The 12,478-nt window shown below is 44.2% G+C and overlaps 1 protein-coding gene across 2 annotated transcripts in view; it reads right to left on the bottom strand.

The window, feature by feature from the left end:
- mkrn2 (makorin, ring finger protein, 2) overlaps positions 1-12,478 on the bottom strand; it is a 78,279-nt gene that overhangs the window by 42,923 nt on the left and 22,878 nt on the right. The window contains exons 3-4 of one of the 2 annotated variants that reach the window (XM_056272962.1): positions 11,346-11,470; positions 10,482-10,634 (exon numbers count right to left, since the gene is read on the bottom strand). In XM_056272962.1, the coding sequence (XP_056128937.1) occupies positions 10,482-10,634; positions 11,346-11,470 (278 nt within the window). The remainder of the gene's footprint in view (positions 1-10,481; positions 10,635-11,345; positions 11,471-12,478) is intronic. The other variant, XM_056272963.1, reaches the window with a different exon arrangement.

Below are 12,478 nucleotides of genomic sequence, written 5' to 3'. Positions count from 1 at the left end.
CTGGCGCTGGAGCAACAGAATAGACATCGTCGATCTGTGTAATGTTTGGTTAAATTTGTCAATCTCCTCCCTCTGATTTTGGTCTCATGAGCACAGTATGAAATAATTTCTCCCCTTAGATAAGCCTTCAAGGTCTCCCACAATAGAGAAGCTGAAACCCCCAGTGTCTTATTGACACTCATAAAAAAGTAAATTTGCCGGGAAATAAAAGCGACAAAATCTTCATTTGACAATAAAGAAACATTCAAACGCCAGGGTGGTCGGGTATTGTCACATCCGCTAATTTCTGATTCCATTAGAACTGCAGCATGGTCTGATACAACAACAGCATTATATGAACAGGACAATACTAATGGGATGAGCCGACTGTCAAGTAAAAAGTAATCCATACGTGTGAAGGCATGATGCACGTGAGTAAAAAATGAGTACATCCTGCCAGATGGGTTAAAAAAGCTCCAGGGATCTGTGAGTGAGAATTCTTTTGTAGAAAACTGAATGGTTTTAGCTGAGCTTGAAGGTACTGCGTTTCTGATTGGTGAGCGATCCACAGACGGATTAAGCCAACAATTGAAATCCCCCCCCCCCTAAATTAAGATGTGTGGACAGGTCGGGTATTGAGGAGAAAACTGATCTAAAAAAGCAACTATTGTCCCGGTTAGGGCCATAGATGTTAAGCAGAATTACCGGGGTACCAAAGTGTCCCTGTTACAAACACAAATCTACCATTTAGATCAGAAGAGACATCTGAGCAAATAAAATTCATTGACTTATGAATTAAAATTGCCACACCTCTAGATCTGCGCTGAAATGATGAGTGATACACGTGTCCGACCCACCTCCTCTGCAACCTGGTAGGATCCCATCATTTAAGGTGGGCTTCCTGAAGGAAAGCAATATGAACTCCCAGATGGTGAAGATGCCCAAGAACTTTACTGCATTTAACTGGCTGGTTTAAGCCTTTACAGTTCCCGCTGGAACATTTTACTGCCCCTGCAAACTGCTGTGAAACCTTAGGTTGGTTCATAAACTGGTGCTGGGTGTGAAATGAATAGTAACATTGCAAAAGATGCCCTGAGAAAGATTTTAAAATGCAGTGACCAGGCTATAGACACAACAATACAAACAACATCACACAAAAGAGGCTGTAAACATCCCCGCACCTCCCCCTCCCACCCCTGCTGACGCGTCCTCCCAAACCCCACTAACACCAATGCACATTAACACACACCTGAAGTCACACCTCTTCTGGAATCGAGTGACAAAATAATAGTAAATTATAACACTGTTGAAATAGTGCAGTATTTACATGAATTATATTAAACAGTGGACACAAATTGTGAACTTGCCAAGCCCATTATACAGGGGCTGTCGGAGAAACCGCTTTTTTAGGGTACTGTTTATGAAAGTCGAGGCGATGGCCGGGTCTTCAAACGTATGCGTGGTACCGTTCGGCAGAGTGGTTTTCAGAACTGCAGGAAACATCAGCCCAAACTTAACACCAGGACAGGCACGCAGCTCGTATTTCGCTCCTCCGAACGCAGCTCTTTTCTTTGAAACCGCGACGGTGTAATCAGGGGAAATGAAGAGCCTCTTGCCGCCATGAAAGAGTAGGGGGCAGTCACGGGCGATTTCGCTGGCTCCACGTAAAATTTCATTCCGGACATGGAAGAAATGGACCCTGATGATAAACGGACGAGGTGTCCCCCCCTTAACCCCTTAAGGTGCGATGAGCTCTGTCGAGTAGAGGCTCCTCATCCAGGCTTAGCAAGTCTTTCATTAGCCGGCCAATGAATTCCGTCGGACCCGATCCCTCCAAACCCCTGGGAGTCCCATCAATCAAAGGTTGTTTCTCCTCGACCTCCCCTCAAATCTTCACATTTGTCTGTCAGTGATTTCACTTGTGCCTTGAGCACATTAACAGTGGATTCGAGTGAGGAGAGCTGGTCGCTGCGGTCGCTCAACGCACGCTCCAACTCGTGAATAGTTTGCCCGTGGTCATTTATTTGCTGCAGCAATGATTCAGTAGCACTCTTCAACTCCATGCGTACCGACTGAATTTTGGCTCTTAACTTAGTCGTCAAAGAGTCAATTCTACCACATATGTCCTCCTTCAATGAGTCCAGCATGGACTGTAGGGCCCGTAGATCAGACGTGTTAGCCACATTAGCAGCTACATCTGGAGGTGGCGGTGGTTCAGTTGAGTGAGAAATTTTGCTGCGGCCTGTACACGTGGAATCAACTTTCTGTTTAGCGGAAGAAACTGCCGATTTAGAGTACAAAGAAGTAATTCAAACCAGTTAATGAACAAAAGTAAGATGCCCAGTGTCCAGAAATGCTGTTAAAAAAACTATTTATAAAGGAAATTTGTCACAAAAAAACAGAGAGGCAGAAAAGCACGTCTCACATGCTCATTGGTTCGTGCCCGGTTTTATTGGCCCAGAATGGCCATGGATGTGGGTGAAAAAATCAGGACTTGCGAGAGGTGTATACAGAGAAAGGCATGAGCAGAAAGAAGCGCTCCCCTGGTGAATATAAAGACCAGCCGTCCTTTGGAGTTGGTCTGTATGGACTATCTTTCACTGGAGCCAAATGGAAAAGGAACAAAGAACATCTTGGTCATAACGGACCGCTTTACTAAATATGCAGTGGTGGTACCAACAGCCGATCAAAGGCAAGAACGGTGGCAAAAGCTTTATGGAATATTTTTTTCATTCATTATGGGTTCCCTGAGCGGTTGCACAGCGACCAAGGTCGCAACTTCTAATCAGCCCTGATCAAAGACCTGTGTACGCTACTTGGCATAAAAAAGACGAGGAAAACGCCTTACCACCCATGTGGAAATCCAGTGGACCGATTCAACAGAACACTCCTTGAAATGCTGGGAACACTTGGAAGAGGGAGACAAAGTAAGGTGGAGAGAGTTTGTGCAGCCCCTTGTCCATGCATATAATTGCACTAAAAATGATACCACAGGCTATTCCCCCTATCAGCTGATGTTTGGTCAGCAACCGAGACTTCCAGTCGACATAGCTTTTGGACTGAACCCAGAGGGAAGTAGTAAACTGTCCCACTCTGAATATGTCAAGGAATTGACAGAGTCTAATGGAAAGCTATCGGCTAGCTACTGAACACAGTCTGAAGAATGCTTTACAGAACAAGCGGAGGTTTGATGGCAAAGTAAGAGAGTCTACACTGGTAGCTGGAGACAGAGTCCTTGTGCGGAATGTCAGCATCAGAGGGAAGCATAAAATCGCTGATCGATGGAGTGAAACCATATTCAAAGTTGTTAAACAGATCCAAGACTCCCCTGTCTATGTCATTGTGCCAGAACACACAAGTGGACCTGAAAGAGTCTTACACAGAGACCTGCTTTTGCCGTGTGGATTTCTCCCATCCACCATCACAGAAGCATATCCCCAAAAGTTAAAGTCCAGAAAGGAACCTAATAACTCACAACTTACTGGTGCGGATGGAGGTGAAGATGAAGGGGATGTGTTTGAAATGGAGGATGACGTTGAGCATTACTCCCTTTATGACCAGCCATTGACTGAAACAGAAATCACCCAAGCTGATGCTGAACAGGACAATGGGATTTTACGAGAGGGAACCAGACTTGAGGAAAAGTCTCACACTGAAGGTTTAGATGACAAGGATGCTCAGATGGAATACGAGTTTGTCCCTGAGAGTCAGGAAGCCAACACGAGCTTTGATGTGTCTACACTCAACCCTGAAGCTCCAGTGTTCCAACCTGAGAATATTGGACATGATGGAAACAGCAAGGCAAGTCAAGTTCAACACTCATCGGTACCTGACATTCTAAGAGCTGAGGAAAGCCTTCCTAATGTTCCTGCCACAGACCTAAGTGAGCTTTGTAGCCCCAAAAATTGAGCCATGGAGATGACCGAGGAAAGGGGAAATGTAAAAGAACAAATAGAGTCAGAGAAGACTGAAGTTGCTCCTGAGGTTGAGTTGCCATTAAGAAGGTCATCCAGGGATAAAACAGCTCCAAAAAAGCTGACCTACCCAACTTTAGGGAACCCATTAATCACTGTTATGCACTCAATTTTAATTGGGTTAGACCAAGCTTTCTCCCAAACTCTTACCTTTGATTCTGTACCTTACATATGTCATTTAACACCTTTAACATCTGAGGTAGTGTAGGGTGCAACATGTAAGGATGCATGCAGATTAAGGGGGGGGGATGTAACCCACTCAGAAATAACCTACAAGCAGGGTTAGGTTATTTACAGTCTAATTTCCCATTTCTAGGTATATTTTAATTATATGTTTCACCTGCATATTATTTTAGTCCAGCAGAGGGCAGTAGTGGTGCTGCAGCTAGTGAAACCTACTGCAACGTTTCTCAGGGAGAGGAGGAGCGAAGTCGGAAAACAGCAGGGAGTAGTAAGATGAAGTTGAAACGCGAGCTCAAAGAAAAAATTGAATTAAAGAAATAGAGGGTTTTCTCCACAGAACCCACCTCTAAGCAAGTAACAAACAGAACGGGGTTGAAATTCTGACGGGGATTTTCGAGAATTGTTTTCTTTTCTCCGGTTGGTTTTTTTCTTGAGATGATTTGGGACAGTCCATTGAACAAATCGCCAACGGACCCGCGACAGACGAACAGAGGGCGTGAAGAGGAACATCTGGTCAGCAACCGGAACTGTTGAACATTGTTTACTTTTATTTTTTCGGGGGCTATTTCGTCAGAGCTCTGAAAGGTTTTTTTTTTTCATTTTCTATTTTGTGTTTAATGTTACAGTAAAATAAATGCCGGCCGTTGAGTAAAATGTAATAGGTGTATTGGTGTTTTCATTCCTCTACTCCTCTTTGAAAAGTACCTTACATACATCACTGGCGTCCCTCGTGTCCGAGGATCCATTCCAAGAGATCAAGGTGTTAGCTTAAAATGAAGATGGCTTGACAGTCCAAGGTGAGAATAGAAGAGGCTGGAACAGTGTGGACAGGGGATAGTAGGGGGTGGACCCATTACTGCGACTCTCTGTTCTTGGTGGATTTTTCGGCAGCAGCGCTTTTCTTCCGCATAAGTTAATTTGCCTGTTTCAGCCTTGATGGAACCAGCCAGGCAGGCAGCGCTCCAGTGCTTTCAATTTCCCAGTTCTTAGGGTCGATGTTGAAGGTGATCAGCGTTCCCTTGTTACAGTCCTTGTAGCGTTTTCTTTGGCCTTCAGTCAGTTCGAAATATAAAATTTGTTTCGGGAGTCTGTCGTTTGGCATCCTCTGGATGTGGCCAAGCCACTGCAACTGGTGCTGTTCAATTGTCGTCTCGATGGAAAGGAGATCGGCTCTTTCTAGAACTTGATTGTTGGTGACCCATTCTTGCCAAGAAATTCACAGAATACTTCTCTTTTTTGGCTGGTGGAAGCGTTCTAGTTTATGGATTTGGTATTTGTAGAGGGTCCAGGGTTCACAACCATACAGGAGGGTTGAAAGAATCACTGCACGGTAAACCATGATTTTGGTTGATGTCTTGAGATCACAATCATAGAAAACACGGTGAGAAAGTTGGCCAAAGGCAGTGTGGGCAGCTTTCAGTCTGTTGGTGATATCCGGTTCTAGACTGCATGTTTCTTCGAGGATACTTCCAAGGTACTGAAAGGATTGAACTTGTTCTATCGGTTGGCCATGGATGGTGATTTGAAGCGGAACTCCTGGGGTATCCTGAGGCACAACAACAAGCGTTTTGGTTTTCTTGATGTTCACAGAAAAGCCAGAAGTTTCATAGGCCTGAACAATGGAGTTGGTGATGGACTGAAGGCCTTCTGGAGTCATGGCAGGAGCAGAATTATCATCGGCATATTGAAGCTCGATGATGACGTTGGTGGATGTCTTGTTCTTAGACTTCAAGCGCTGGAGATTGAACAGGCTGCCTTTGAAGCAGTAACGGATGTTGACTTACCGTCATGTGACCGATCTGTCTTCTGCAAGAGAGCAGCCAGGTATAAGGAAAATAACGTAGGCGCTAGAACACAGCCTTGCTTTACTCCACAATCCATGGGGAAAGGCTCAGAAAGGGTTCCACAGAAACAGTCACAGGCTTTCATGTCATCATGGAGGTTGCGAATCATCTGGATGAAGTGGTCAGGGCATCCAGATTTGGATAGCACATTCCACAAAGTGGCTCTCAGAAGACAATCAAATGCTTTCTCAAGGTCGAAAAAGATGAAAAACATTGTCTTCTGTTGTTCTCTTGCTTTCTCTATGAGCTGTCGTGTCGCAAAGATCATATCGGTGGTCCCTCTGTGGGATCGAAAACCGCTTTGGGATTCAGGGAGAACTTCTTCAGCCAGGGTGGTGAGACAATTCAGAAGGATCCACGACAGGATTTTCCCAGCTGTTGAGAGGAGGGAAATTCCTCTGTAATTGCTGCACAATCGTCGGTCCCCTTTTTTGAAAATGGTAATGATGTTTGCATCTCTGAAATCAGCTGGGGCGGTCTGGGTTTCCCAGATCTGCAGGATGATTTCGTACAGTCGCTTCTGAAGAGGTAGTCCTCCATACTTGTACAGTTCTGCAGGGATTCCGTCGGGGCCAGCCGCTTTGTTGTTGTGCATCTGAGCGATCGCTGTTTGACGCTCCTTGGTGGAAGAAGGTGCAGACATCCACGGTTTTTGTGGCAGAGTAGGTAAGCCATCAAGGCAGTCCGGAGACGCTCGTGATGGTTTGCAGAGGAGCTGGTGGAAGTGCTGTTTCCATCGTTGACTGGTGGTTACGTCATCCCTCAGAATTGTTACATTGTCCTCTGCTTTCATTGGTGTTGGTGCGGTCTTGATGGGCCTGTAGATGGCACGGCTAGCAGAGAAAAAGCCATAGAGTTGGTTCTGGTCTGCGTAGCCCTGGATCTCAAGGGCTTTACTTTGCCACAAAGCATCCTTCATGGAGCGGAGCTGAGCTTGGGTGTTTGACTTCAGTTTCTTGTAGTGCTCTTTTTTCGTCTTGGAGGTGCTATCTTTCTCCCAGGAGAGACGAGCTCGATTCTTTGTGCTAATCAGGTTGAAAATTTCCTGGTTGTTCTTATCAAACCAATCCTGGTGATGTCTTTTCAGAATACCAATTTCGGTTTCAGCTAGGGCACGGAGGGTCGTTTTTAGGTTTATCCAGTTTGATATGGGGTTGTTTTTGATGAGGGCAACATCCTTCAGGACTTCTGTGACCTTATTCCGGAAGCTTTTTCTTACGCTGAGATCTTCAAGCTTTCGGACGTCAATTTTCTTTAGCGGTATGGTCATGGCAGGGCGTCTAGGCTTGGGTTTGAGTCACAGATGGAGCTTGGAGATGACCAGCTCATGATCGGTCCAACAATCATCAGCATGCGGGAGTGCCTTGGTGACATGGACATTGGCTTGGTCCTTGCGTACAATCACAGTCAATGAGATGCCAGTGGTGGGATCGTGGATGCATCCAAGTAGTTTTCTTGCTCATTTTGAGTTGGAAGATAGTATTTGTGATGATGAGGCCATATTCCGCACAGAGGCCAAGGAGAAGGCTTCTGTTTGAATTGCATTTACCGACTCCGTGCTTCCCAATGATGTTGCTCCATGTTGTACTGTCTCTGCCAATGCAAGCGTTGGAGTCACCCATAACGATGAGCTTGTCAGCTGCTGGAACGGTGGAAATAGTTCTTGATAGGGTGTTGTAGAAAGCTGTTTTCGCCTCATCGTCAGCATCAAGAGTTGGAGCATAAGCGCTGATGGCAGTCAGGAAGTATCCATTTTGAATGGTAATCTGGTGAACATAATGCATTCGTTAATGCAGACAGGTGTTAGACTCAAGGTCATAGACAAGTTTGGATGTAATCGCAAAGCCGACTCCATGAGTTCAGCAGTCGGTTTCTGGTAATCCTTTCCATATCAACGTGTATCCAAGACCTTTTTTTTCGAGTTGGCCTTCATCTGCAAGTCTTGTCTCTTGGAGAGCCGCAAGATCAATGTTGAAACGAGAAAGTTGTTGTGCAATAAGGGCAGTTCGTCATTCTGGTCTATCAGAGTCACTCCGATCAAGATCAAGAAGAGTCCTAATGTTCCAGGTTCCAAAAGTCAGTAGTGTAAAAACTTCCTTATTTCGCCCGCAAGAAATGGATTTCCCACTGGACGCGGTATTCCAGTCAGGAGACATGGGAAACAGCTGTTTTTAGCCCACATTTTCTAGGGCCTTACCCTGATTGGGGGGCTCCGTCGCAAGATTGCTGCCGAATCCACACAAAGTTTCCTGGTTTCATGTAGAGATGACCATCAGATCCTTGCCACCAATTGTGTGCCTTTGGAGCTAGGAGCTTCCAGGATGATCATTGCCAGCTCCTGTCACTCCACAGCATCGCCAATGGACTTAGTGTGTGTGTGGGGGGGGGGGGGGAGCATGGTCCTTGAAAAATTCTCGGAGTCGTTCGCTAAAGCCTTGATTAAAGTGTTGATCAGGTTGCGACGCTGGTCCACACTGCTTGGCCTGGGAGGATCTAGTTCCATGGCAACACAAAAATGAAGACGATGGGATCCGCCACAGGTTGTACCCAAGTGATGGTCAGATTGGGAGTCCGGACTGCCCACTTGTTAGGTACTTATGAGCCAGGGATGTGTGGGATTTTTATAACCGCCAGTCCACGGTCCCGTTAGGCTCTAGCCAGCTGAGTGTTGCCCACGTTACGCCAACTCCACAAGTGAGCACACATCACTCACACAGAAAAGAAAAAACAAAACAAAACCAAACCAAACAAAAAAACAGAAGACATAAATGGAACAACAACAGGACATTGGAGGCAAGCATCTATGCACAACAGGTAGGTCACTAGTATACGGAGTGGTGTTATGGTTGAATAATCAACAACCTATGCCCATATATTATACTATACTGCTCATACACAACACCATATATCATATCACAACCCATCATGCCCATATACTATGCAATATACTCCCACTATATTACACTATACTATCTTATATACCAAAAGTCTACACTATATATTCACCTACCAGCCGCCTCACAACTACATACTACATATACTATACCTATGTTACAACAAAAGTCAGAGTATCTTCATTGTCCTTTACAGCCCTTACAGGGAAATTAGTTTGCAGCCAGTATGTATAAAACTCTTACACAAACAAAACATACAAACACCAAGGCAGAACTGACACATCACTGATGCTCAACAAATAAACAACAGGACAGAGTGGACAAGGAGAACCAAAGGGGTTCAAATATATAGACCATGGAAACAAGCAATCTGCAGACAACAGATGAATCCTGGACTGTTAAGAGTCCAGTAAATGAGGTCTTTGCTCAGGTCAAGCAAGTCTAATGATGTAGCTTACTTTACACACATTAATATAGTCTATATTTCTAATGATCTAGCCTACTTTACACACATTAATATAATCTATAATTCTAATGATCTAGCCTACTTTACACACATTAATATAATCTATAATTCTAATGATCTAGCCTACTTTACACATATTAATATAGTCTATAATTCTAATGATCTAGCCTACTTTACACACATTAATATAGTCTATAATTCTAATTATTTAGCCTACTTTACACACATTAATATAGTCTATAATTCTAATGATCTAGCCTACTTTACACATATTAATATAGTCTATAATTCTAATGATCTAGCCTACTTTACACACATTAATATAGTCTATAATTCTAATTATTTAGCCTACTTTACACACATTAATATAGTCTATAATTCTAATGATTTAGCCTACTTCACACACATTAATATAATCTATAATTCTGACTGGAGAGGTCACTTTGAATATAGGGAATGGAATATAATTACTATGATTAAAGTCAAACACAGTGGTAAAGCCAGGGTCAGTCTAGCCAAGGAGCATTAAAAATCCATTTGTGAAGTACTAATGTTGCCTAGCCAATGAAAAACACTACCTGCCTGTCAGGTTTTTGACACGATGGATGAGGTTGGATGTTGTAGTTGTTGCATCCCTTTTTTTCTTTTAAACCACAGGTCCTACATACTGCTCTTCTCCTCTTGGCCGCTTGACGAATAACAATCATATCCACATTTTACATTTTTTAGAAGTTTTCCCTCCATTACTAGCCAGTCTGATGGGATCTGCTTAGCTTGCAGCTATTTCCCAGGTTAATGTGCTCTGCACTAAAAGTCACTCCATCATGTTTCTACACATAGCTTCTCTTTTCATAATCAATATCTAGAGCTACAAGAAAAAAACCTAGAACTGAAAGAAAAATTAAAATATTACTTTTCCTCGACAAGTCATTTCAAGTCATCTGTCTAAAGTCAAGTCTCAAGTCATGAATACTGAGTCAGGGTCAGGCTGAGTTTCATCTATTATAGCCGAGCATGTCACAAGTTGTCAAATGTGGGACTCTAGTGTGACTCGAGTCAAATCATGAGTGTCCCCCACATCTGGATTCAACCTGTTGACCTTCAGTAAAACGACCCACACATCCTCCACCCGAGTTCTCACCCTGTCCAGAGGCGTCCAGGCCAGTTCGGATCGCCTCCACGTACGACAGTGGGGCTCTGCTGTGGTCCTGAAGCTGCTCTGGACCTGCTGGTACCGTGACATCTGACCCGGAGCCCTCTACAGACCCACAGCACAGACTGTCAGAACCCAGCACTGAGCCAGAGACAAAGAGAGACGGAAAGACAAAGTCAGAGACAGAGAAGCACAGAGAAAGAAAAAAAAAGAAAGAAAAAAAACAGAATAAAAAACCTTGTTTGTTACAGTTTCTCCTTAGCTTAAGGGGTATGTGCTTGGATATGAGGTTAGCCTCGCAAAGGCAACCCACAATTCTACTTGGCTCAGTATTTTAAGGCTCAATAGACATTCATTTGTTAGGGGTGTCATCAGTGGGCAGAACCAAAATTACCTTGCAGGTGATTGGATCAGGATTAATCAGCAGAAACCCCTTGACGTAGAACTGGAGGGCCTGTCTACTAATAAAGACTGCTGTGGCTAGCCAGTCGGTCCATGTAGCTAGTTATCTTGTCTGTATACGGTGGTTGTCATCTTCACAAATGTCTTTGATAAAACTAACTCTATAGCAGCATCAATGTTAACCTTTCCTAGAGCTGCTTCTTTTTTTTCTTTTTTTTTCCTTCAAAATACACCACTGTTCATTGTTGTTGTCATCTAAAGCGCCCCCCATAGTTCACTGATTGATCCAGCCTGCAGTTGCTGGGCACATGCCATTCTCAATAAGTGCTCTCCACATTTATCTCACAGTGAACTTGAGCTCATGAGATGTGGGCTGGTTGGGCGAGGCTTGGGTTTGGCCCCTGACCCAGAGTCCCAGCTTGAATGTGATTAACTGGTGGCTGGTCATACCTCTGTCCCTCAGGATCACACCCCTTCTAGCTCCCTGGCGGCCCCTGGCTCCTCCTCCTGCTCCACTTCCAGTGCTCTGTTCCGCTGTGGCTCCGCTCCTGCCCGGGGGTCTGATGTGGTCATATCTGAAGACAGAGCAGAAACTACAGATCACCCCCAACATACAACTCCACAGTAAGTGATGTCACTGCCCCCTGCTGTTAAACTATTAAACCTGTCTAGAAGTGGAAACAAGATGGCAAACACTGCAGCAGCGTGTCTCTTAGCTCTGTGAGAAATATTCAGCACCAACTTTTCCCTGATAAAACCATATTTTTACTGTTCAAGGACTGAGAATTACAAGTACACACCGCTACAAAGGAGGTTGATTCTTGTACTCAAGTTGATCTAATTAGCTAGCAAAACAGATAATTTTAGGACAATCTGTATACTTCCTTCCTGATAGCCCACTAGAGTCCCACCAAAAATACATCAACCAATCAAATCAACAGGTGCAGTCCTAAAAACAAAGAAGAGAAAATAATGAATGCTGATGAATTAGAAGTTGGGAAAGAGGTAGCTAGAATCATGACAGAAGCCGTGCCTTCAGATGATCTGAGATTCTTGGAAAGATGATGGCAGTATAACTTTGACCACTCGTTGACACAGCGAGGAAGAACAGCAGTGATGTGGCACAGTGAAGGAAAGACAGTTGCAGCAAACAAGATGAAAGATGCTTCTGTTGTGTTTTTCAACTTATGAAAAAGATTTCCAATTCAGAGACTGGTATGCCGAGGCTTTCACACGATAACTCCATATTTGGTTCTTATGTGAATACCTCTTCTTGTGTTGTTTGCATTGTGCAATTAAACAAGAGATTAAAAAGACTAAAGTAAATCTAATTTGCTGATTTGCTATAATCACAGACACACAGCTCATTTTCTCCCTCATGAAAACACCTTCTGTTGATTGTTCCACCGTGAAAAAGATTCCCACGTCAAAACAGTAGTTCCACACTACATTCACCACCACCCTCGTCACACGCGCCCCCCCGTCATGCCTCTGTGCCCCCCAGGGGGGCGCCGCACACTTTGAGACTCACTGGTTTACATAGACTACATGACAGTATTGACATTTAGAGCTGTCATTATGGC

Source organism: Lampris incognitus, chromosome 2, assembly GCF_029633865.1.
Source record: "Lampris incognitus isolate fLamInc1 chromosome 2, fLamInc1.hap2, whole genome shotgun sequence".
NCBI classification, from domain to species: Eukaryota; Metazoa; Chordata; class Actinopteri; order Lampriformes; family Lampridae; genus Lampris; species Lampris incognitus.
This window is presented reverse-complemented; position numbering and strand designations above follow the sequence as displayed.